At 39.2% G+C, this 24,492-nt stretch overlaps 1 protein-coding gene and 1 pseudogene across 2 annotated transcripts; both read right to left on the bottom strand.

Annotated features, from left to right (window-relative positions):
- Nucleotides 1-4,534: 4,534 nt before the first annotated feature.
- Nucleotides 4,535-9,785, bottom strand: LOC107609182 (beta carbonic anhydrase 5, chloroplastic). 2 transcript variants are annotated; one of them, XM_016311039.3, is made up of 10 exons: nucleotides 9,631-9,785; nucleotides 9,367-9,515; nucleotides 9,214-9,260; nucleotides 8,124-8,243; nucleotides 7,965-8,013; nucleotides 7,078-7,191; nucleotides 6,928-6,981; nucleotides 6,079-6,161; nucleotides 5,863-5,965; nucleotides 4,535-4,926 (listed from the first exon to the last, which is right to left on the bottom strand). In XM_016311039.3, the coding sequence occupies exons 1-10, from the start codon at nucleotides 9,644-9,646 to the stop codon at nucleotides 4,723-4,725; spliced, it is 939 nt and encodes a 312-aa protein (XP_016166525.1). In that variant the 5' UTR covers nucleotides 9,647-9,785; the 3' UTR covers nucleotides 4,535-4,722. The 2 variants fall into 2 exon arrangements, with proteins under 2 accessions (XP_016166525.1, XP_020963379.1); XM_021107720.2 differs by lacking the exon at nucleotides 6,928-6,981.
- A 13,597-nt stretch (nucleotides 9,786-23,382) lies between these two features.
- LOC148550932 (uncharacterized) lies at nucleotides 23,383-24,157 on the bottom strand (annotated as a pseudogene).
- Between the last annotated feature and the right edge of the window lie 335 nt (nucleotides 24,158-24,492).

Genomic DNA, 24,492 nt, shown 5'->3' with positions numbered 1-24,492 from the left:
GCTTCACCCTCGTTCAATTTGAATGACCACTGACCCTGGCGTTTGATGAGAATCAGAGGAGATTAAATTGCTAAGGAATTAAGGTTTAATCACTTACAGTTTGCCATAGAATGAATCATTCATTGTTAAAATAGTTAGCAAGAAGTATTAATCTGGAAAGATAAACATCTCCGAGACCTTAACTGCTTCCATATATTATCTCTTCACCAACCCTTTAATTGCTTTCTTTATTTTGTTTATTATCTTGTTTTATGCGCTTTCAACAAATACTCTCTCTACTTTTCACCTGAATAAGTCCAGCAAGATAACTATTACTTGCTCAATCCAACAATCCTCGTAGGATCGACCCTCACTCACCTGAGGTATTACTTGGATGACCCGGTGCACTTGCCGGTGAAGTTGTGCGAGTTTAATTTTTGAGCACTAAAGACCTAAATAAAAAGTTAGATTTATGGAGAGAATCTCCAAAATTGTATGGTTTGCGCATAAGTCGTAGCAAGACGGAATATATGAAATGTAAGTTTAGCCGTCAAAGGGAAAACCCTAATACAGAAGTGAAGATTGAAGAAAACACCCTACAAAAAGTTAAAAGTTTTAAGTATCATAGGTGCATCATACAGAATAATGGAGAGATTGAACAGGATGTAAATCATATGATCCGAGCAGGTTGGTCAAAATGGCGGAGTGCGTCTGGTTTAATATGTGACAAAAAAAATGCCTTTAAAACTTAAAGGTAAATTTTATCATACTGCTATCAGACCGACTATGCTTTATGGTACAGAGTGTTGGACGGCTAAAAGAAAGCACGAACATAAGTTAAGTATGGCAGAGATGAAGATGTTGAGATGAATGAGTGGTCATACGCGATTGGATAGAATAAGGAACGAAGATGTAAGAGAGAGAGTTGGAGTAGCATCTATTGTGAAAAAGATGGTAGAATCGCATCTCATGTAGTTTGGACATCTGAGAAGTGTAACACCCTAATTACTCTAAGCCTTACCTCATATCGTAAAGCAAAGGATAACTAAGTGCCACGACAGTTCTAAGGCTCATACGATAATATACATACATACATATACTTCTCTCTCTCTCTCTCTCTCTCTCTCTCTCTCTATATATATATATATAGAGAGAGAAAGGAATAATAGTACAAGAAGCCCGATGAAGGATTACAGCTCAAAAATAGAGATACAAAAGCGCGAAGCATTCACACGAAACTAAAAGCGTAAAGGATAAGATACAGGTACAAGATAACAAAGCATATGTAGAGATATAAGCACAATAGTCATAGAGTACTAGCCGCAATCTGCGGAGTTTAAGCCGACTTGTTATATACAGACATAACAGAGTTTTGAGTTAAAACAGCATATACAACTTGTCTCTCAAGTAAGCCTCTAAGGAAAAAAGTAATAAAGATACAAAAGATAGAGAGAACTACAACAAAATATCCAAAAGATGATAAAGATCCTCCGCTCTGTCACCATCACGCAACTCACCGTGGTGGGTTACGACCTGCATCTGAAAAATAACAACAAAAAATGGTATGAGAACCAGAGGTTCTCAATATGGTAACAGTATCCAGTAATGTAAGATATAAGGTTCCGGGACGCCAGAGGAAATCCTAGAACTTCCCATCAAGCATGGATCCAAACTTATAAAACAATTAAATAAATCCTTAAACAGGTTATCTAACTTAGGGGATTTCTAATCTAATAATTTCACCGCTGTCCCATTGCCACCGCCTACCGAACCTCCTCAATCCCAGTAGAAAACACAAGTAACTCATACAAGTAAAGCACAAGTAATTATCATGTATAGTAAGTAAATCAAGAAGAATTTAAGCATGTTATACAATTAAGCATAGTATGCAAGTAAACAAAGCAAACAAACACATAGTAAATGCATATGATGAATGTCTGTCCTATTGGCTGTGATATCACATTATCGGTTCAACTGCCAACCCAACACATTCCCATAGGAATGTCGCCTTTCGGTCACAAATAAAATGGGAACCCCCAGGGATATCGTTCCCCGCACATGGTCCAGGGATATAGTGCTCGAGCACACTCTTGTGATTTCGAAAGGATGCGAGCGGAATTCTCAGCCACAAACCTCACATCTCAACGTAAGCGGGACTAACCACTGCCCTTATGTCGCCGCCGTGACCTCGACAAGCGGGATTAACCAACCGTCCTTGCCAGGCGCATAGCGTCTCAACATTCTCAATATAAAACAACATATCAATGGTTTTCAAAAATCATTTTCAGCGGTTAGTAAAGTCATCATTTAACCTCGAGTCCTAGACTCGTCTCAACCATCATCAATCCGTAATTCCATAATTCATCACATTAATCATCATTACAGTACTCCGCCATCTCACTCAACTAATCCATCCTCAATACCCCAGAAACCTAAGTCTCTGTCTTCTAAATTCATACAGAAATTCACTAAATTAAGTCACTAACTCATCTTTAGTAATATTAGGACCTAATTACTAGATAGTATCCTTAAACGGTACTTAAAGAAGATTAGAAAGTTAGAGAACCTTTAAAAATGAAGAAAAATAATTTTTCAGCAAAACAGGGTTCCGCGTATGCAAGCCCTATCCCGCACACGCATGGGTTGAAATCTGGGTATCCGCATACGCAGCACCTGTTCGCGTGTGTGAATATCCAAAATAGAATGGAATGCTCGCGTCGCGTGTTAAAACTCATGTACGCAAGGGTCAAAATTTTAACATAACTTTCTCTACAAAACTTTATTTTTCTCAAACTTTATATCATTTTAAAGCTCTTTAAACCGTCTTTAGTTTAAAATAAAATCCAATCAATTTTAAAAACCGAGGCTCAAGTTATAATCCGCCAAAATTCGTCAAAAACCAAATTTTACAAAAATCAACAAGGTTCTCTAAATTTCAAAACTCCACAAGCAAAACCAATTCACAAACATTCTAATTCACATCAAAACTTACCATTCACACCCACAATCACATCCATATATTTCATCACTTACCATTCCATTTTTTCTATCATTTTCACACCTAATTTACCATTCAATTTATCAATTCCTCAATCAAATCTTAACAACCTTATTTATCAATAATATTCCATACATGCAATCATGATTTATCATTTATCATCATCATATTAACATTCCACCACAACCATATCTCAACCATACCATTTATTCAACTTCCATCAACATGCATATAACACAGTCACAATTTAAGCATCCATATATTCAATTCAATCCTATCCTATGGTCCACTAGCCTAAGTGCCCAAAAACACTACATATTATATAGAGAAAACCGAAACGATACCTTAGCCAATTCTCAATATGCACAATACACCAAAATTTGGATCCTACAAGCTTCCAATCACAATCAAGCCACCAACTCCAATCCAAATGCTTCCAAATAGCTAAGACAACTCCAACAAGCACTAATGCTCAAACTAACATCATATATTTCATAAAAATCAATACCTAATATTCACAATATACCAAACTACAAGGATTTTCGAGAAATCTTATCTTATCCATAGAAATTGGAGATGAAACCCTACAATTTCTCACTAATAGTTAGCACCTAAACAACCAAAATACAAAAATCTACTCAAAACCCCAACTTTAATTTTCGAAATTTATAGAGCTGCAGAATGGGGAGAGAGTTTCGAAATCTTACCAACAAAAGTTAGATAAAAATAATGGGCTCGGCGAGAGCTTCGTGTCGCCACAAACCATTTGCGAATCGGAGCACCGTAACTCGAGTTATGGTTGAATGAAGTTGGAGATAAATAGTGTTTTGGAAACCCTCACATCTCTTCTCACTTCAGCCGCTCTCACTCTCATACAAGTGTTTAATGAGCTGAAATTGGTGCCTTTGAGTGTTTATATATGTTGGGTTTGGGCCCAACTTGGGTGGCCCAGTCCAACCCATTATCGTTTTCGGCCCGTTTGGCTTGAAATTGGGCCAAACCTTTAGAATTAACGTCCGATTTTCAACTATAGTTATTTTTCTAAGTTTTTCTACAATTTTTTTTATTATTCTCACGCAATACCGAACAGATTTAAGCCGGTACTACCGGCTAATTTACCAGTACGTGTTTTTATGCAATTTTTCACAAAAAATTACATTTTCCAACTCAAAAAAATCTACTGAGTCCAAATATCATATTTAAATTTTCTAATTAATATTCTAAATTTTTGAATATATTTTGGACTATTAAATTATTTTAATTAAGCGGTTAATTAATTATGGTTCTTACAAGAAAAAGACCGACAGATCACTCAGTCACGAGGATGGATGAGATGAAAGGTGGATAAGGAACGGTCTCTCTATAAATATCATACATGATAAAACTTAATGACATCGTTTGATCCATGTAACGAACCCCACCTAATAGGACAAGATTTCATTGTTGTTGTTGTACTTCTCATTCGGATAGACCAAATATTACTTCATCATAGATTAAAATTTCATTTGAGAACTTTTACTAGTTTACTATAGTAAATTCTTAAAAAAGCCGACACCAAGTGTAAAAATCATTCATTTAATTTGTTTGCAAATTTGCATGTATATACTAGCATTCTACCGAAATTTTATTGATTTATTCTCACATTAATTATATAACCCCCCATCCTTTTAAGGCCCCCATTGGTAATAGTATAGTGTGTATAGAGGTGCCAGTCCTGCACGTCTATGAAATAAAGCGCAGCACAGTCAGGACCAGAATTCTTGTTCTTTGATAGCATAACTACTGCTTTCTTCATTGACAGTGCATCCATTAAAATCAAGGGTCCACTTCTCAAACGTGCAACTCGAGAAATTATAGTACCCTCCATGAAGAGAAAGTAACCCACTTCTCACTTTATCTTCTATCCATGGATAACTGAGCATGTTCAACAACGACTGGTTTATAGATTCCTGTCAAAAAATTTAATGAACATTATTACTTCATCAATTGCCTTGGAAAACTATAGTAGTTCTACAATTTATTCTTGAATACTTTATTATTATTATTATTATTATTATTATTATTATTATTATTATTATTATTATTATTATTATGCCATCGTCTAATAATAATAAGTGTCACATTGACAATTGAATGAATTGATACACCAAAAAATGAATGTATTTATACATACGTTAAATATTGGATGTATCAGTTTTATTAATGCGACAGATATTATTGGATCAAAAGAGTCTGCATAAATATTTCTAATACATTTTCTTATATTTGAGCAGTACTATTTTGTCTATCTTTAGTAATTGAAGACCATTAGAATTTATTATTTTGGGCCATCAGTTAATCATTAATGTTTAAAAGTATGGGATAAACTATGTTGTTAGATTACTAGACTAAAGGAATTAGACTAAATAAATTGAGTTGATGGCTAAGTGATAGCCAAAAACAATAAATTCTGATTATCTCCTAACATTTCTCAATAATTATTAAGATTTCATTAGTCTAGCGGGGGTGTCTATTTAAATATCATTTTTAGAGCTCAAATTTAACACCATTAAGAAATTGATGTGTTTGTTTACTACTTGACCAATGATAATTTAAGTTCAAACATTATAATTTGTAGGTGGAGTCTATAGTGCCTATAGTTATGGTGGTTATGATTGTTAAACAATTTTAGCAATATGTACGAAGTGGTGTTAAAATTAAAGTCACATTCTTTTATATTTTCGACGCAACACTTTTTATTTTTATTTTTTAAATTAAAAAGTGTTGTTAAATAGTAAGATTCAATTTTAGCAATGTTTTTAAAATTGAATACCACTATAAGCATAGGTAATTATATAGATATCACTTAATCTGATATATTCTTAACAAATAATTATGATGGATACCTTCTCACAGAATCTGCATTGCTGAGCGAAGCTAAGATGAGCTGTGGCTGCTTTTGTCCTCAATTTTGCAACATTCCCATTGGTCACCCACTTGTTTATGAAGCTTTTAGAAGAACAAGAATGAACTCCTAATAAGTTTTATAGCCATACCAAGCAAAGATTTCAATGGTGAAATAAAGTTACTTAGAGCTGTATAGTTAGCAAGACATAACATACCTTGATTCTACATCTTCTTGAATTTTCATCAGGTTTTCAATTCCTGCACAGCTACTATGACCAATGACTAATATATTCTCTACCTAAAAATTTCATGAACCAATTTGAAATATGCATCTGTCAACAGGGTATATGATCTACTAGCATTTATATGCATATAGCACACACAAGCCAAATAAAAAAGAAAGGGAAACACTCATTTCTTCAATAGTATTATCATTCTCATTCTAGACATTTGTTTGCGTAATAGCAAAATTCTTTGCTAATGCTTTTGCACAGGAACATATACAGAGAAACCAATATTATTTTTTTTCCATTGAGTTTTACAGAATCAATTTGTGTATCCTAATTCAACCGCAAAAGCTACCCCTTGATATATAAAACATTAAACTTGTAGGAATAAAAATATAGAGTGGTCTATGAATAGGTAACAACCATAGGATAAGCACATGTCATATTAAAATTGAGCCGGTCTAACTCAACTCAAAATATTAGCTTAAGAAGTGAGGGTTGCTAAGTGTAGAAATATAACCGTTCATGTTGTCTCCTCCTATTAGTTTAAACTTTTAGGAGAAGTGGTATTATGACATGGTATCAGAGCTTCTATGATTGAAAGGTCTAGAGTTCAAATTAAAAGAGAAAGAAAGCCTATACAAAAATTCAAGCAAACTCAAAAGGAAACTCTTACTTGAGAGAGTATGTTAGAAATATAACCATTTATGTGCCTTCTCGAATTAGCTTAAGGTTTTGGGAGAAGTGGTAACATGACACTAAGTACTTATAAAAACCAGGATGTACATATCCTAAGGTTTAAATATAGAGCAAGAACTTTATGAAATAAGAATGTACCTCTAGAGTAGTAACTGCAAACTCAAGAGCAGCATTACACTCTGATGGTCCATTCTGCCATCATAAACCGATAGAAGGAACGAAATTAAGATGAATAACTAACAACTAACATGTATAGGCAAAACTAATCTGAAGCAATTATGCAGATACCTTCATTAGAGGTACAAGATTTGCAATGTTGCGTATCATAAAGGCTTCTCCAGGTTGGAATCCTAATATATTTGAAGGACATACCCTAGAGTCTGCACAAGCAATCACCATAAACTAAAATTGGAACTTATCAGTTTTAAGACCAATCTCTCAGTTTATTTTGAACTAAAAAATGTAGTACAACATAGCGTTATCCAAAGTCAATGTTAAAATGTGATGCTGAGAATATTCATGGAAAAGAAGGATAATTAAGTAACAAATCTATTATATGTTGCATTTGGATTTACTTCAAAAAGGAAGTAACGTTTATACTTATTTTTCAAAGAATTTTTTTTTTAAGAAAAGTAATTTTGTATTTGGATAGACAACTTAAAATGTGCTTTTAATTATTAAAAAAACTCCCAGATAGTGCATTTTTTTAGAAACTGACTATAACTAGCTTGAAGGGAAAAAGTGATAAATTTTGCTTTTCTAATGGCAAGTTCTTTTTAATAAGGTTTAATTACCTTGTTAGCCTATATAATTTTATCAAATTTTTAATTAAGTCCTTATACTTTAAAATTTGTAATTAGGTCCTTGTACAAGACAAAAAATTATAATTAGATCCTCACTAGTTATTATTTTTCCGCAAAAAATACATAATCGAAAATTCTAGAATATTTTAAAAATTCATTCCATATCAAACACAAAAACAAATATTCCAAAAATATTTTGTATTTTTTAACAGAAAAAAGCTTGAGGGGACCTAATTGAAACTTTTTATCTAAGAACTCAATTACAAACTTTAAAATTATAAGACTTAATTAAAAATTTAGTGAAATTGTAGAGATCAACAAACTAACTAAGCGTTTTAATAAAATAAATCTAAATGCATACTTTGCTATTACCTTTGGATATTGAGCTTTAGACAATGCTTGGAAATGCTCCAACTCTTTCCTGTCTAAAAGAAATATAGCTTATAAGGCACCACAAGACTACCAAAAGGAAACTAAACATTTCTGTTTGGCAAAACTGAGAAGGAGAAAAATATGCAAGAAAACTCTTACATGTATTTGTGGTTCTTGAAACTCAGAAACCTTTGTTTCATCAACCCAAATAACTCATGGTCACCACCAGCTTCAGCCATATTCCACACATCAGTATCCTTGTTTTCTGATTGTTTCTCCCTACAATCAATGAAACACACATTATTCTTCAGAGTATCCACCTCCAAACATAGTGACTAACTCTTCCGTTGGAGATCATCCACTTAAGGGCAAACGGCTAGTCATAACTTTCTATGCTGGATTTGAACTCCCAACTTTTTTGTTAGAGCATCTCCAACGACAGAGTTCATTGTTCAACTTTTTCCAATTTTTTGTCCAACGGAAGGGATTAATAGTGTTGGAAAGTAAAAAGTAGATGTCTATGTATTTTTTAAATTAATAACAAAATAATAGTGTATTAGTTAAATTTGCAGGGTTGCGATAGGAATCAAGATTGGTTCCTTTATTAGAGATAACTTAAAAAAGAACCATTACTATTTCATAGTACGAAGTTAACGTGGCTTCACTTTCTATCAGAGATAATATTCAATTTGGTCCCTGAAATTTCAAACCCTCATCAAAATAATCCTTGACTTTCATAAATGACCAAATTGGTCTCCGAATTTACAAATCATGAATCTACATTCGTCCCTAATTCAATTGCCACTAAGTCGCTAACACAGTACTAACATGGAGTGTTACAGTGCCAGCATAACATGCTCAGTAAGGTAGCTTGGCTAAGACTTCAGTATGATCATATCAGGGTTCCAAATTGGTTAATTAAACTCATTTTAATTTTTACACCAATATAAAAGCAATTAACCAAAATGAGTCCATTTAACTAATTAGATCAGATTCTTGTAAAATCAGAGACCAATTTAGTCACTTCTAAAAGTTAGGGATTATTTTGATGAACGGTGAGAATTTCAGAGACCAAACTAGGCATTGCCTCCTTTCTATCATGTAGGAGCAAAAGAGGACTAAAACCCATATTTTATCTTCAAGCATCCAGCACTAAATAGCAAAGAAATGTATGAAACAATATGAAAAATCCCAAGCAAAGAACAGAATATGAAAATTTCTGAACCACAAAATTCATTGCAGTACTTACTTGAACGATGCTGCTGCATAGCAAGAATCCATTCTTGCCCAATTCATCTGAAAATAATTTCACTCAACAAAATATGAGAACCAAAGAATCAAAGAGAAATTACTTTGATTAGAAGCTTAACATAGGAAAACCAAAACAGTTTAAGAAACTCACAAATTTTGGCCATGGCCTTGTTCTTGAGGAAATCGCAGAAGAGGAATTGGTTGGAACAGAAAAGGGTACTGTCCTCCAACAAGTGTCCCAATGGAATAATGAACCCACAACACGTACTTCTGATCGGAGAAGTGAACTAACTCTGGACCCTGTAACGATTCATCAAGCAGTATTCATTTAACTAAATTGTTTAATAGTTGAATTACAATAGCAAACAAACATTGCGGGAATAACAATACTACTATAATGGTACTCAGTACTCACTAATTGACCACGCCATCTCTTCCTACTAAGTATCCTTCCCATGTTGTGCCATATACCATATTTATCGATTCTAATTATTAAATTTATCCTTATCTTTATTGATTATTCATAGTTTTAATTAAATTATTATGCATCGTATTTAAAAAAGAAAAACTAAAAATATTAGTTTATCAGCTATTTTAATTTTTAATGGAGCATATTTTATAGTTGTGAATTTATATTTAGTAACATCCTAAATTAGTTCTTAAAAAATTTGTCGTAAATAATTTAATTTTTTAAAATTTTGATCATCAAATTCGTTTTTGATCTTTTATTTTATTAGATATAATAATTTCATATTAAATGTTAGTAAAAAACTTGATAAATTAATTTTTGTTGTTATTTAATAAAAATATATAAGTGTCTCTATAATTTTTAAAAAAATTTATATCAATCTATCTAATTTATATAGACTAACAATTTAATGTAAAAGTTAATTTATCGAACGAAATAAAAATTTAATGATTGATCTAGTCATTAATATTCGTTCACGATTAAATTACTAGAGAAAAGTATTATTTATATTTGTTTCTTGGCAAGTGGGGATGATGACAAGATTCTCGTGACGTGGCTATGCAATGAGAATTATTGGGAGGAATGGAGGATTGATGCAAATTAATAACAAAGACTTATCCACTCGTTACATTTACACGTGCCATGTAGTGGATTTGTAGTTATCCCATTTTGTGGGAGTTGAAGTCTTAACATCAACGATATGTCGATATGTACGTGTTGGATTAGATCAAAGACACATTTGGCATGGCTATCTACTCCTAGTTTTCCATTTGCACAAGGAAAGTAAATGACTTTCATTTTCGCAAAATAACTACTTTTTAAATTAAAATGCTTCTATTTTATCTTAATAATTAAGAGGAGGGGTGTGCTGATCCGATTCGAAGATTGAATCCCATCTCAAATATTGTAAGGGTTAATTTGGTATAATTTCACCAAATTTAAAATTAAATAATAGTCTCAAAAATAAATCCAATTATTATTTTGGGTTAAGATTGGGTTAAGACGAATTCGACTTCACCTGACCAATATATATCCTAAAAGAACTAAAAAAGATATATATATTTTAAATTAATTTTAATATTATGTTATATTAATTATAAGTTTATTATTTTATTTTTAATCACACTTGTTGAATTAAAAAGTAGATCCAAAAAGTATCAAATTTAAATTTATGAAAAAATTTAAATTTAAATATAAATATCAACTACTATTTGGTAACAAATTTTTTCTTTATAAATTATTGTTAAAATTTTAAAAATCCAATTTTTATCCGATTTAAACTCGATATAATTGTGATCTAAAAATATTTAGATTTTATCAAATTTAAAATTAGATTAGAGTCTAAAAAATAAATTCAATATATATTTAAAATCAAATTTAAATCAAAATAAACTTAATTTCACCCGACCATAAATACCCTAATTAAGAGTTTAATCTTCCCTTCCCTTTTTCTTCTTCTTTCCCTTATCCTCCTTTTCCCGCGATTTCCAAGGCTTATTGATGATGGATGAATCAATACTAGGATGAAGCAAACCTTTTGCTTCTTTTGAAAAATGATGTTATACTAAGGATTGTTCTCAACTCACGGAAAAAATAAAAACAAGAAAGTTGCGGTTGGTAAAAGGATAAATTAAATCGTCCTGGCCTTTATACTATTATTTATTTGATATATATCATGAGGAATTTGTCTGGCAATTATTTTTCGAGATAAATATTAGTTTCACATTTTGCTTTTATATATCATTTTTGTAAACTACTTAATTTTAAATTTGGATACATGTATGTTTGCTTTTTCTATTCAATTATATTATTTAGCAATTAGTACTAGTTATTTATTATAATGTTTTTATTTCTATTAATCAACTATTCTTTCATAATATCTTTAATTTTATTGGATTCTAGAGGGAATAAAGTTATAAAGAGAAGAAAAAATATGGAATAAACACTTAATTGGAGAATATTAATAAAACATTATTTTTATTCAATTTTTGGTTCTATTGACAACAAAATAACTATTTTTAAGTCTTGTACTATAATTTTAATTCAAAGAGCGAAAACAACTCTCTCTTAATTTTTGAATTTTGTTTCACAATATGTTCGATTCTTCGGGTTCCGGACGGGTCGGTGGAGCTCTAAAGTTGCGATGGTAAGAACCAGCCTTGGTCTGGATCTAGAGGATGAGAGCGGAGGCTTCACGACCTCCTGAGCTGCGGCGGTGTGAGGGGGGCGCCACGTGCAATGACACTCCGACGCCCAAGTCAGAGATGGTACAGATGACTATGAAGGTAGCAAGATAGTGACGTATCGTGGGGGAGGGGTAGGGCCCTCCCCATATATACCTTGTCAGTAGGGCGGGTCCCACAGGATTGGTGCCTTTCCTGGAAGTTTCCTTTCCCAGCTGTCAGGTAACTGACTGCTGGAGGGTACGTGTCCGGGTCGTGGTCCGGGCACGCGACACCCATTAAACCGGCCGCTCGGGTCGGGTAGTCCTATATACCGGGTCGGATTAGGCAGGCTGCCAGCTGGGTTGGGGCGTAACAGTACCCCCAACGCACTAGCTAATGTTGAGAACAACTTGGGTGGTGCGTTCCCTAGCTTCTGGTAGCTTCGTCGCTTGATCAGTTAGTCGTCGGTTGTAGTAGGGGCGTGTCCCCAACGCGCGAGTGAGGCTCGTCACTTCGAAGGAATGCCTTTTGTCGCCTCGTTCTTCGCACCGAGCATTTAATGCTCTTAATGGGTGATTTGAACCCTGCGTGAAAAGACTACTTTGCCCCTATCTTTCACGCTTCTAGGAGGCAGTTTTCCTTTCAGTTTTCAATTCCCTATTATCACTGCATCTATTCTGCTTCCTTTCATCTCCTCCAAAATTCTTCATCGCAAATCACCCACTCGTTCGAATCTCTCTAAGATTTCCCAGCTACAGTTTTAGTCATCATCTTGCTAGTAAGCTGCCTTTTCGCCCCTTGTTCTTTTAGTTTTACCTTGCAATTATGCCGCTTGTCTTCTGTTTTGGCTCTGTGTCTGTACTATGCGCTTTCTGGGTTGCATGTTTGATTAGCTTCAATATTAGGTAGATATTAGGAGGGTAACCATTCCAGGTTTTTGGATTTTAGGCTTCGTTTTAACTGTAGATTTAGCCCTTGCTTGACTATAGATACTGCATAGGCAAACTGGAGTTTCTGGTTTTAGTTTCGGTCTCCCGACCTCACAGATTGACTCTGGGTGGTGCCCCCACTATAGGTATGGCCCAACGTCCCGTCGCGAGGGGTCCCGTTGCGAGAGCACCCTACGACCGATATGCCTGGTTGACCTCGGAAGTGAAGGACGCCCCCAACCAGATGTCTCTGGAGGAACTTACGGAGTTTTGACAAGCCGAGTATCTCTGCGGGGGAGGTCCCGACGAGGCTAATTATAAGCTTTTTGTTCCTGCCAGCCAAGAACGGATATTCCAACTAAACCTACACTCTCCCCGGGTCCCTGATTGGATCTGGATGTACAAGGCAATGTTCACCCACTTGGGGGTCCGCATCCCCTTCTCCCCCTTTCAAATGGTGCTGCTTAACCGATGTGACGTGGCGTCGTCTCAATTGCACCAGAACAGTTGGGCTTCTATCCGCTGTTTCGAGATGGTTTGTGAATACTTAGAGCTGCAGGCCTCCGTTGAGGTGTTCTTATTTCTTTTTACCTTGACAAACCCTTCTAAAGAGGGGAGGGCCAAAAAAGGCTTCATGTCTTTCCGATTGGCCCAAGGTCGCAGGATCTTTAGCCTGTTTGAAGATTCCTATCACGGGTTTAAAGATAAATACTTTAAGGTTCGCCCCACCGAAGGTCGGCATCCCTTTTGGTTGACGTTGGAGGGGGAACGTCGCATCCCGACCTACTGGAGTTTCGGGGCGGGGGCTAATGCCTTTACAAAGGTGACATACAAGGGGTTATCTCTCGAGAATAAGAAGGTTGTCAACGTTCTGTTGGCTATCTTCGGGAAGAACCATGTTAACCTCCACCTCCTTGTGGGTGATCAAGATGTGGCTAGGGGTTATATAGGTGTGTGGTTGCTTGGTCTTTTGCTCGTATTACTTGTTTACTTGATTAACCGTTTTACCAACTAACGAGCTTTCGTCTGTTGTTGTAGTATCAATGGCCTGCGATCAAGTTGGACTTGATGCTTTGTTCAACACATTTCTTCTTGAAAATAGCGATGATGACTCTACCACCCATGCTAATGAGGTGCCTCATTCTTCTGCTGCCGAGGCCGAGGCCCAGTCCTAGCCTACCCAAGGGGAGGTGGCCGGGACCAGCGCCGGCCCAAGTCCCCAACCGGCCGCAGAAGTGCAGGGTGAAGGTCCTGAGGTTATCGTTGTCGATAACCCGAGGAAAAGGAAACCGTCCTCCCACCCTAAGGGGGTCCTCACGGTGATGGAAAAGAATTTCGATGCCGGGACTTTTATTGATTCCCAACTCCTGTCCGACACGGAGGACTTCTTCCATGGTGGGGATCTTGCTTCTCAAGCCAAATGGGTGTATCGCACCTTGCTCCGGGCAGCCACCATAACGAGGAAAGCGGAACCCGTCTGGGCTGGGGCGCGGGCGTCGGAGAACAAGCTTCAATCTTTAGTCAAGGCTAATGAGAAGTATAAGGTTGAGGTGAAGTCGCTTCAGACACAGCTAGCTTCCTCCAAAGAGAAAGTTAAGACTTTCGACGCGACGGTCGCGCGACTTTCCAAGCGAGAGCTCACTTTGGAGAGCCAACTCAATGCCGCTCAAGGTCGGTTGAAAGAACTGGAGAAGGAGCGTGATGAGGCCCTCTCGTCGGCGACCGTGGCCAAGGCTGAAACTTCTGAGCTAAAGAAAAAAGTATAAAGAGACCATGAAGCATGGTAAGAATGCCATCTTGGCGACTGAGGAGGCTATCAAGGCTCAAGTGAAGTTGCTGGCTCCCAACTTTGACACCTTAGTCGTCAACGTCTTCAAGACCATCAAGGATGGCAAGATTGTTGATACACCGAAGAAGTGATGTAATCTCACTTGTTGTACCTTGTTTGGATTTTTGTAATTGGTGTAGATCTTTGAAGACTTGAGTAGTTTTAGCGAACTCGTTTACCGTTTGGTCAGTAGATAACAAATTGCTTGTTCACCGTTTTGATTGGTAGTTAACAACTTGATTACCGTGTTTGCTTACCGTTTTATTGGTAATTAGCTATTTGCTTGTGCTTGTTTGCCGTTTCGTTGGTAATTAACGGAGCCCGGTCGTGGCTTTTTCGTTTGAGTGCCTGATACTTGGCCTTATTTAATAGCCGCTTGCTGTAGCGTTTAGGACTTCAGTGGTTCCCAGGGTGATCAGTCCCGCGATGCCTTGCCGTTATGGAATTGGTTAGCTTTACTTGGCAAAGTGATTTGAATAATTTGAATAATATTGAAATACGAAATGAGAAAAGAGATGATTAGAGCAGCCTGTACACAACTATATCATGATGAAATGCAAATGTGAACATGAAATGAAACAAGAAAAGAGACGATTAGGGTATCTTGTAATGTAATATGAAATGAAACGTCTTACTAAACCGGTACATTGCATGCCCGTCGGGTGTGCTCGGGCTTCTAGGAGTAGAACCTTCTTAGGTTCCTTGCATTCCATGTTCTCAGGACTTCCCAACCGTCTAGTCGTTCCAGCTTATAGGCCCCGTTACCGACTACTTCTTTTACCCTGTATGAGACTTCCCAATTGGCCGCCAACTTTCCTTCTCCTGGTGCCGGGAGTCTGACGTCGTTGCATTGTAAGACCAGGTCGCTTGGCTCAAAATCTCCTTTTAGTACTTTGGCGTTGTAACGCAGGACCATCCTTTGTTTCAATGCCGTCTCCGACAAGTGGGCTATCTCTCTAGTCTCGTTCAGTAAGTCCTTTTCTATAGCCTCTTCAACTCCCCCCAAAAGTAGTCGTGGACTCGGCTCCCCGATCTCTACGAGTATTATCGCGTCAACCCCATAGGTGAGCCGGAAGGGGGTCTCCCCGGTGGAGGATTGTTGCGTTGTGTGATAAGACCATAGGACCGATGCTAACTCGTCTGCCCAGGCACCCTTCTTCTGGTCAAGTCGCTTTTTAAGACCTTGCAAGATGACCTTGTACGCTGCCTCGACTTGGCCGTTGGTTGGGGGTGCTCAACGGATGAGAACTTCTGTTTTATCCCTAAGCTGGCGATAAATTCCTCGAATTTCTTATCGGCAAACTGTGTCCCGTTGTCTGAGATAACGACCTCTGGGATTCCAAATCTGGCTATTACTTGTCTCCACATGAACTTTCGGCAATTTGCCGAGGAAATGCTGGCCAATGGTTCAGCCTCTACCCACTTAGTGTAGTAGTCGATGGCGACAATCAGGTACTTGACCTGCCCAGGGCCGACCGGAAAAGGTCCTAACAGGTCGACACTCCATTGGGAGAATGGTCAGGAGGCCATTAGTAGGCTCAGCTCAGTTGCCAGCACTTTGTGAAAGTTGGCATTTTCCTGGCACCTCTTGCATTTCTTTACGAATTCTTTGGAATCTGCCATCATTGAGGGCCAATAGTAGCCGGCCTTAACGAGTTTTCGGGCTAAGGCCTTTCCTCTGATGTGGTGGCTGCAGCACCCCTCGTGGGCTTTGTATTATTGTATACTTGGCCGCTTCTCTCCTCAGCGCTTTTGCCTTCTTTTCATCATCGGGGAGTTTACCGCTTTCCAGGAAATTGGTGATCGGGTCCATCCACGAGGGGTCTGCCCGGGTTATATGCAAGGTCACTGTTGGTTCTTTTACCAAACCTTGAATGAGAGATCGGTTCCCCGTCCCTGGCTTTGTGCTCGCTAGTTTTGATAGGAGGTCAGCTCGTGTGTTCCTTTCTCTCGGGACATGCTGTACCGTGACCTCGTCGAATTCCTCACTCGGTTTTTTTACCCTCTCCAAGTATTTTGCAATAAAGATTCCCTAGCTTGATACATCCCATTAATTTGTGATGTGACGACCTGCGAGTCACTGCATACATCAACTCTGGTGGCCCCTACCTCCTTTGCCAAATGTAGACCGCCAAGCAGGGCCTCGTACTCTGCCTGATTGTTGGACACCGGGAACTCAAATTTGATTGATTGCTCACACACAACTCCAGTTGGGATTTCCAGGATGATCCCTACTCCTCCGAACGTTTGGTTGGAGGCTCCGTCCACATGGAGCTTCCACCGTGTGCTTGGTGTCAAGGGGGAGTTTCCCGTTATTTCGACCAGGAAATCGGCCATTTCTTGGGCCTTGATTGCATGCCTGGGTTTGTACTGCAGGTCATATTGAGACAGTTCGATTGTCCAGGTCATCATTCTGCCTGCCAAGTCAGGTTTTTGCAGCACTTGGCGGATCGCTTGGTCCGTTCTGATGACTATCTGATGTCCCTGGAAATACTGCCGCAACCTACGGGAGGAGGTCAGGAGCGCGTACGCCAATTTTTCCAGCTTACTGTACCTCAGCTCAGCACCCTGCAACGCCTTGCTCACAAAGTAGACTGGTTGCTGCATCTTCCCTTCTTCCCGTACCAGGACAGTTGCCAAAGCTTCATCAGTCACTGCCAAGTACAAGTATAGCATTTCTCCATTCCTGGGTTTACCGAGGATAGGGGGTGCTGAGATTATGGCCTTGAAGTGATTGAAGGCTTCCTCGCATGGCGGGGTCCATTCGAACACTATCCCTTTTTTCATCAGGTTGAAGAACGGAAGGGCTTTGGTAGCCGACGCGCCTAGGAACCGGGATAGCGCCGTGAGTCTTCCCGCCAGTCTCTGCACGTCCTTAACACATCCTGGAATCGTCATCCTCAAGATTTCTTCACATTTCTCTGGGTTGGCTTCTACTCCACTTTGGGTTATCATGAAACCCAAGAACTTCCCGGCTTCCATGGCGAAGGCGCACTTTAGAGCGTTAAGCCTCATGTTGTGCTGCCGAAGAGATGCAAACACGGTCTCTAAATCGCTGATGAGGTCGTCAGCTTGGCTGGTCTTCACCAAGGTGTCGTCTACGTATACTTCTACCGTCTTGCCGATAAGACTGCTTAAAACCTTGTTCATCAGCCTTTGATACGTAACTCCTGCGTTCTTGAGTCCGAAAGGCATCACCTTATAGCAGTATGTATCCCCAGGTGTTATGAACGCCGTTTTTTTCTCGTCTGGCCGGTGCATCGGTATCTGGTTGTAGCCAGAGTATGCGTTCATCAAACTGAGAAACCGATACCCTGCGGCCGCATCTACAAGAGCATCAATATTAGGGAGGGGGAAGGAATCCTTGGGGCATGCCTTATTGAGATCGGAGTAGTCCATGCACATTCTCTATTTTCCATTGGCTTTCTTGACCAAGACTACGTTTGATAGCCAAGTTGGGTAGTCCAGTTCTCGGATGAACCCCACTTCTAGCAAGCTGGCCGTTTGCCTGGCCACCTCATCGGCCCTTTCCTGGGACATTTTCCTCCTCCTCTATGCCACTGGCTTAGCTTTCGCCTTCACGGCAAGGTGGTGCGACATGAACTGGAGGTCAATTCCTGGCATATCGGCTGGTGTCGAGGCAAACAGATCGCCGTTTGCTCGAATCATTTCCACCAATGGTTTTTTCAGGTCATGAGGGAGGTTTCTGTTCACAAAGGTGAACTTTTCTTCTGAGTCGCCGACCCTGAACTTCTCGAGGTCTCCTTCAAGTTCTGGCTTGGGCCTGTCGTCGACCCTGACATCTAGATCAGCTAGGAAGACCCTGGATGCCTCTTTCGACTTCTTTCTTAGGGAGAGACTGGCGTTGTCACATGCGACTGCCATTTCCAAATCTCCCCTGATGGATCCAACCGACCTATCATCTGCAACGAACTTCATCAACAGTAGCTTGGTAAAAATCACTGCTCCAAACACATTTATGGTTTTTCTTCCCAAGATGAGGTTATAGGCCGTGGAGTCCCTCAGAACAACGAACTCCGCCATGACCAACCTCTTCCCTCGACCTCCTCCTATGGAGACTGGGAGGGAGACTATTCCATCAGGCTTGATGAAGTTATCGCCTAAGCTGACCACACCGTGTTGGTGGGTTCTCAAGTCGACATCTCGAAGGCCTAGAGCATCGAACACGTTACAGAACATGATGTTCGAGTCGGCTCCGATGTCTACGAGGATTCGCCTGACCAGGCCAGTTCCCACCCTTGCTGTAATCACCATAGGAGGGCTTTCCGGAAAGTCGTCAAACCATTGGTCCTCTGGTCCAAATGATATTGACGGGGCTCTCTTGGAGTAGGGCGCAAGACCAGACGATGACACGGCCAAGACTTTGGCATCCTTCCTACATGCCGACTTTGACCTCGGGGCAACGTCTCTTCCGACCACAACGTTCACAATGGTGAGGCCGTGCTCATTGTCCTCCTCGGGGTCTTGCCTTGGTTTCGCTACGGGGCTCCTGTCATCGCCAGATCGGTCATGATCCCGCCTCCTGGGTTCTCTTATAAGGTGAGAGAACTCTGCTAGCTTACCTTCCCGAATCGCCTGCTCCAGAGCATCCTTCAAATTGAAACAATCTTGGGTCTTGTGGCCAAAGCCCTTGTGGTAGTATCAATAGAGGTTTTTGTTCCCTCCAGTTCTATCCTTGAGTTGTCAGGGCTTCGATAGGATGCCTTTGTCGGCTATTTGCTGGTAGACCTCGACGATCGGGGCTGTCAAGGGAGTGTAGTTTGTAAACTTCCCTACCCGGGGGAACGGCTTGAAAGCTTTAGCTGGCCCTCCGTCCTTAGAGTGCTCCTTAGCCTTTTCCCCGTTACCGGGATGACGAGCAGGGTTATAGGCGGGCTGCTGCTTGTTGGCTGCCACGACTTGGCTAACCTCTTCGTCATTGATATACTCCCTAGCCACATTTTGGATTTCTTGCATCATCCACACGGGCTTGGTGGTGAGGTACTTCTTGAGGTCCTCGTTTAGCAACTCGTTCGTCAAGCATAAACTGGCCACCGAGTCGGGCAGGCCGTCAATCTCCAAGTACTCATCATTGAACCTATCCAGATACCTTCTGGTCGGTTCCCCGCTTCTCTGCATCACCCCTAGCAAGTTGATCGGGTGCTTCGCTTTGGCGATGCGCGTGGTGAACTGTGCCAGGAAAGTGTGGGTTATGTCCGCAAAGGTTGTTACGGAGTCCTGGGGGAGAGCATTAAACCAGCAAATTGCCGGTCCCGCTAAGGTCACGGGGAAGGCGCGACACCCTTCTTCATCACCCACCCCCTTCCAGGTTCATCCTGGCCTCGAAGGCTGTTAGATGTTCTTGGGGGTCTTGGGTCCCATCATACCTCATATCCGTTGGCTTGTCGAAGTGCTTCGGTAGCCGTACTTCGAGGATGGAGTGATGGAAGGGGGTTGCCCCCATGATTATGGGGTGTCACCTTTTCCTTGGTCTTTCTCTGTTGTCTTTTCGGTTTTCCTCCACGGTATGCCTTGTTGGAGGTCGGGTGTAAATAATGGGATCTCGCCTTCTTCTCAGCAACTCCCTGCTCTCTCCTTGGCTTCCTGATTCTGATCGGGGGGTTGGGGTGCGTCTGGAGTGGTCCCTTCGAGGGCGTCTCCCTCTGGCTTCCGTCCCTCGGGGAGACCGGGAACAATCTTGCCCCAGATCTTGTCGGTGGCGTTCTCTGCTCGCTACTTCCCGCTCCAGGTTCTGCACCTTGTGGCGTAGCTCTTGTATTATTCTGGCGCTGTCGCTTCCTGTCCCTCCAAAGGGACACCTCTCCTGGGCGCGAGGGTAGCTCAGGTTGGCGCAGGGGGGACCTTGTGCGTTCGCGAGAGGAAGCCACAGAGGCCACCCTGCCGATTCGGGGGATCATTTCCTCCCCACGTGGTTCGCCTCCGTCGTCTGCCTCCACAGGACCCAGCAAAATGTCAATTCTAGCCAGTCCCCACAGACAGCGCTAATGTTCGATTCGTCGGGTTCCGGACGGGTCGGTGGAGCTCTAAAGTTACGATGGTAAGAACCAGCCTTGGTCTGGCTCTACAGGATGAGAGCGGAGGCTTCGCGACCTCCCGAGCTGCTGCGGCGTGAGGGGGGCGCCACCTGCAATGACACTCTGACGCCCAAGTCAGAGATGGTACAAATGGCTATGAGGGTAGTAAAATAATGACGTACCGTGGGGGAGGGGTAGGGCCCTCCCCTATAAACCCTGTCAGTAGGGCAGGTCCCACAGGATTGGTGCCTTTCCTGGAAGTTTCCTTTCCCAACTGTCAGGTAGCTGGCTGCTGGAAGATAGGTGTCTGGGTCGTGGTCCGGGCACGCGACACCCATTAAACCGGCCGCTCGGGTTGGATAGTCCTATACACCAGGTCGGATTAGGTAGGGTGCCAGCTGGATTGGGCCGTAACACAATATAAAAAATTAATATCAAAACTAATCATGATTTTAGTGTGTAATGTCATTTTTTAAATATATTTACCTTCACAAATATGAACAAAATGATAATAATATTTTTTAAAAAATAATCGGTAACCCACCAATTACAAAAACAGTTTTGTTACTGTTTATAATCAACGTACGATTATTTTCTTCTTATTGTAACCACTTAAGAAGCACCATAGTTTATGAAATTCTCATAATGAATTTATTAAAAGTCAAAATCTCTAGCACTGCTCATGTGGTATGATAAAGTGGTTCTCAAAGAATAAAAATAAAATAAAAATAAAAGGTGATAATGTAATTTTTACTTTGTATTTTTTTAATTAATTTTTTTCTGTAATTGAATTTGATTTGTTCTGTTAATTTTAAAATTGTTATACATTTTGTTAAATTCTTAAATGCAATTGTTTTTCATCATAAGATTATGACACTAATATTTAAAAATAAAATTGTAGCGAGAAGAGATAGAAAACGAGTTAAAGTAAAAAAAAAATCAAGTGTAAAGGATAAATGTTGTAATTGCAATCAAAATTTTAGTTCTTTTTTTAATATATCTCTTTTCTTTATAAAGAAAACAATAAAAGATTGTAAAAAGCTAATTAAACTTTTTTATGAGAAATAATTGCCAAACAAATTCTTAATGATATATATCAAATAAATAATATTATAAAAGATAATTTAATTTATCCTCTCATAATATGTTTTTTTAAAAAAATATAAATATGTATATAATAGATTTTTTATTTGTGTTTTTTTTTCTGTCATATGATGATGAAGAATTTTATTAGTACTGGGTAATATTTTGACATAAAAATAGAGTTGTTGATGATAATTTGCGATCCTTTTGCATGTCTAATCATATGTCATTGCAAAAAGGAAAAAAAAAAAAAAGCAAATATACATAATTAAATTTGAAGTTTAGAACTTTACATATATGATATATGGAGTAAAGCCGTGAAATTAAAGGCAAATCACCTATATATATAAACCAAAGGCATGAGAAAATTACAGCAATTACCCAAATTAAAATACATTACATACATGTCACTAATGTATGTAACTATGTAAATTGAATGAGACTTTGCCGAATTATAAGTAACAATAGTAAATCGAATAAGTACATGTTAAATTGGCATGTAAGAGTGTAATTCAAAACAGGGAGCTTCAATTTACTAGGAGAGCAAATGGTTTTGAGCTCATCCATAGTAAATCGATACAGGTGGTGTCGATTTAGGTAATGATTTTCGATTTACATATAAGGTGGTTTCAATGTAAATCTATGTCTCCTAATTCGATTTACTCTTATTCCCACAATATATAGAATTCGAATTTAGTTCATTCGAATTACATTTCACTTTCCTACCCCACCACATTCGAAAATTAAAAAAAAAAAAAGGCTGTGCTACAAGTTTGATACCGCAAAAATGGAAGACGACCCAATAATCGAATCTATCGGTTGGATGAAGTCACGCATATTGCTGGTAGCGTGCATGAAGAGGTTAGTAAATAAAATTTATTTTTTTTTATTTTCTGTAAGAAATAAACTATGATTTAGTGATATTAAATCGCTTAGAACTTGATTATTAGAATAATTAGAATGTCTAAATTTCAAATAGTAGTTATAGTTTTAATTTAGGGGTAGTAGTGTATTAGAAGCTGTTTAATGATATTAAATCGTTTAGAACTTGAATATTATAATTGTTAGAATCTGTAAATCTCGAATAGTGGTTAGAGTATTGATATAAGGATAGTAGTGTATTAGAGTATTCAAATCACAAATGCATGTCGGATAAGGATTCTGGTTAAAGTATTTTTCGATTAAAATTATCCTGTAAGTCAGTCTAAAACCAAAATGGGCCTCTATCACATTCTGCAGTACCTTGATCGACACAACAGCATTGACTCTGATCATAGGCAGTATGAAAGCCGAGATCACATGGTAATTAAGCTTTTTGTGATCACTGAAAATCGAAGTGGACAGACAAGTATGCAGTCCATTATACCGTTTTACCTCCCAAATACCCCTGCGCTAGCAGAGACTAATACGAATCAACCATGTGCACCCGTTACCGAATTCGTTACACTTCCCATGGTAGTTGCAATAATCGGATTCCAACACTTTATACTTAACCCCACGTCGGATGCTGTAAGTCTTTACGCTTAGCTCGGCTTTCTCTTTATCCTGAAACTGCTGACCAACTTGGAACTCAACTAGTTCTCCTGTATCATGTGTGTCTCTGGCCCCAAAGCCTTGAGGCATGGTAGGTTCCTCTTGCTGTCTCATGGCATCCAAGTCTAAAGTTGAAAAATATGGGGGTATTGTGGAGTTCCTGAACTAGCCGCTCCCCCACCCCCAGCTGGAGTACTCCTCGCATCCTCATTATCACTATCATCGGCAATCATGGCAGGCTCCACATCACCATCATCTTCATCCTGAAATACATCTTCTACATCATCTGTGCTCCACCTTGTCAGGATTTCGATACCACATCAGGAATGTCGGCCATCGCAATCGCAACATCACCGAAGGGTCCAATGTCACCCACTTTTCTGTCACGAGTGCAGTTTAGATCAGCAGCGAAGGACGGCGAGGCAACTAAAACTGCCTCAGGCTCAATCACGGACAGAGATAAAGAGGCTCCAACAAGCCTCGAACTAGATTAGGTTGCCATGGCTGAAGGCTGATTATTCCAGTTAGAACCTCCTGAACTAAAGACCACATCCACAAACTTGGCCAATAATTCAGGGGTCCTCACCTCGGAAAATTACCGACGACAATGGAACAAAACTTGCAAATCTTCGTCGCTGCCTATAATGAAGGAATCGTACTTCACATCATCTCGCAACACGAAAATCAAAATTCTGTAGAATAACTTCTCCACCCGTTTCATGCCTTGCAGCCCCAGTCTTCGGATTATAGTATTCTGAAACTCAGTGAAATTATTGAAGGTTTGAGAAAAATACTAAGCGGTTCCTTATTAATAAACTTAATTCCGGAACACGTTTTTTTCTTAATCGACGCTCTATAGTGCACCAAAATTAAGAAACTCTCATCACTAGCCATTGTGAGGTTCACTATGATGAAGCATTCACATTCGACAACTATTTATATACGTTTATATATGAAGCACCATAGTAAATTGAATTGGATTGTGTAGATTTATTCACCGGCTTCCCTCCATGTAAATCGAAACCCTTAGTCCATTTACATTATTATTGTAGGAACGAGTAAATCGAAATTACCTCCATCGTTTTACAAGGATTTTTAGCATTCAAGATAAATCAAATCAGCCTCCTTCGATTTATATATGTTTATACTAATTCGATTAATGCTGATTTGATTTAGTATGTGCAGAGCTAAATCGAGTATACCTGTGTCGATTTATATAGAGATGTCGATTCGGG

This window comes from Arachis ipaensis, chromosome B7, assembly GCF_059453495.1.
Source record: "Arachis ipaensis isolate K30076 ecotype BB chromosome B7, ASM5945349v1, whole genome shotgun sequence".
Classification (NCBI taxonomy): Eukaryota; Viridiplantae; Streptophyta; class Magnoliopsida; order Fabales; family Fabaceae; genus Arachis; species Arachis ipaensis.
The sequence above is the reverse complement of the archived record's forward strand: the minus strand, read 5'-3'. Positions and strand labels throughout refer to the sequence as shown.

What these genes read in the sequence shown, in the direction of transcription:
- LOC107609182 (XM_016311039.3), bottom strand. An exon ending in CTAAAGCTCAATATCCAAAG is followed by an intron (nt 7,192 to 7,964) that starts GTAATAGCAAAG and finishes TTCCAATTTTAG; the next exon opens with TTTATGGTGATTGCTTGTGC. An exon ending in CAAGAAGATGTAGAATCAAG is followed by an intron (nt 5,966 to 6,078) that starts GTATGTTATGTC and finishes TTCTTCTAAAAG; the next exon opens with CTTCATAAACAAGTGGGTGA.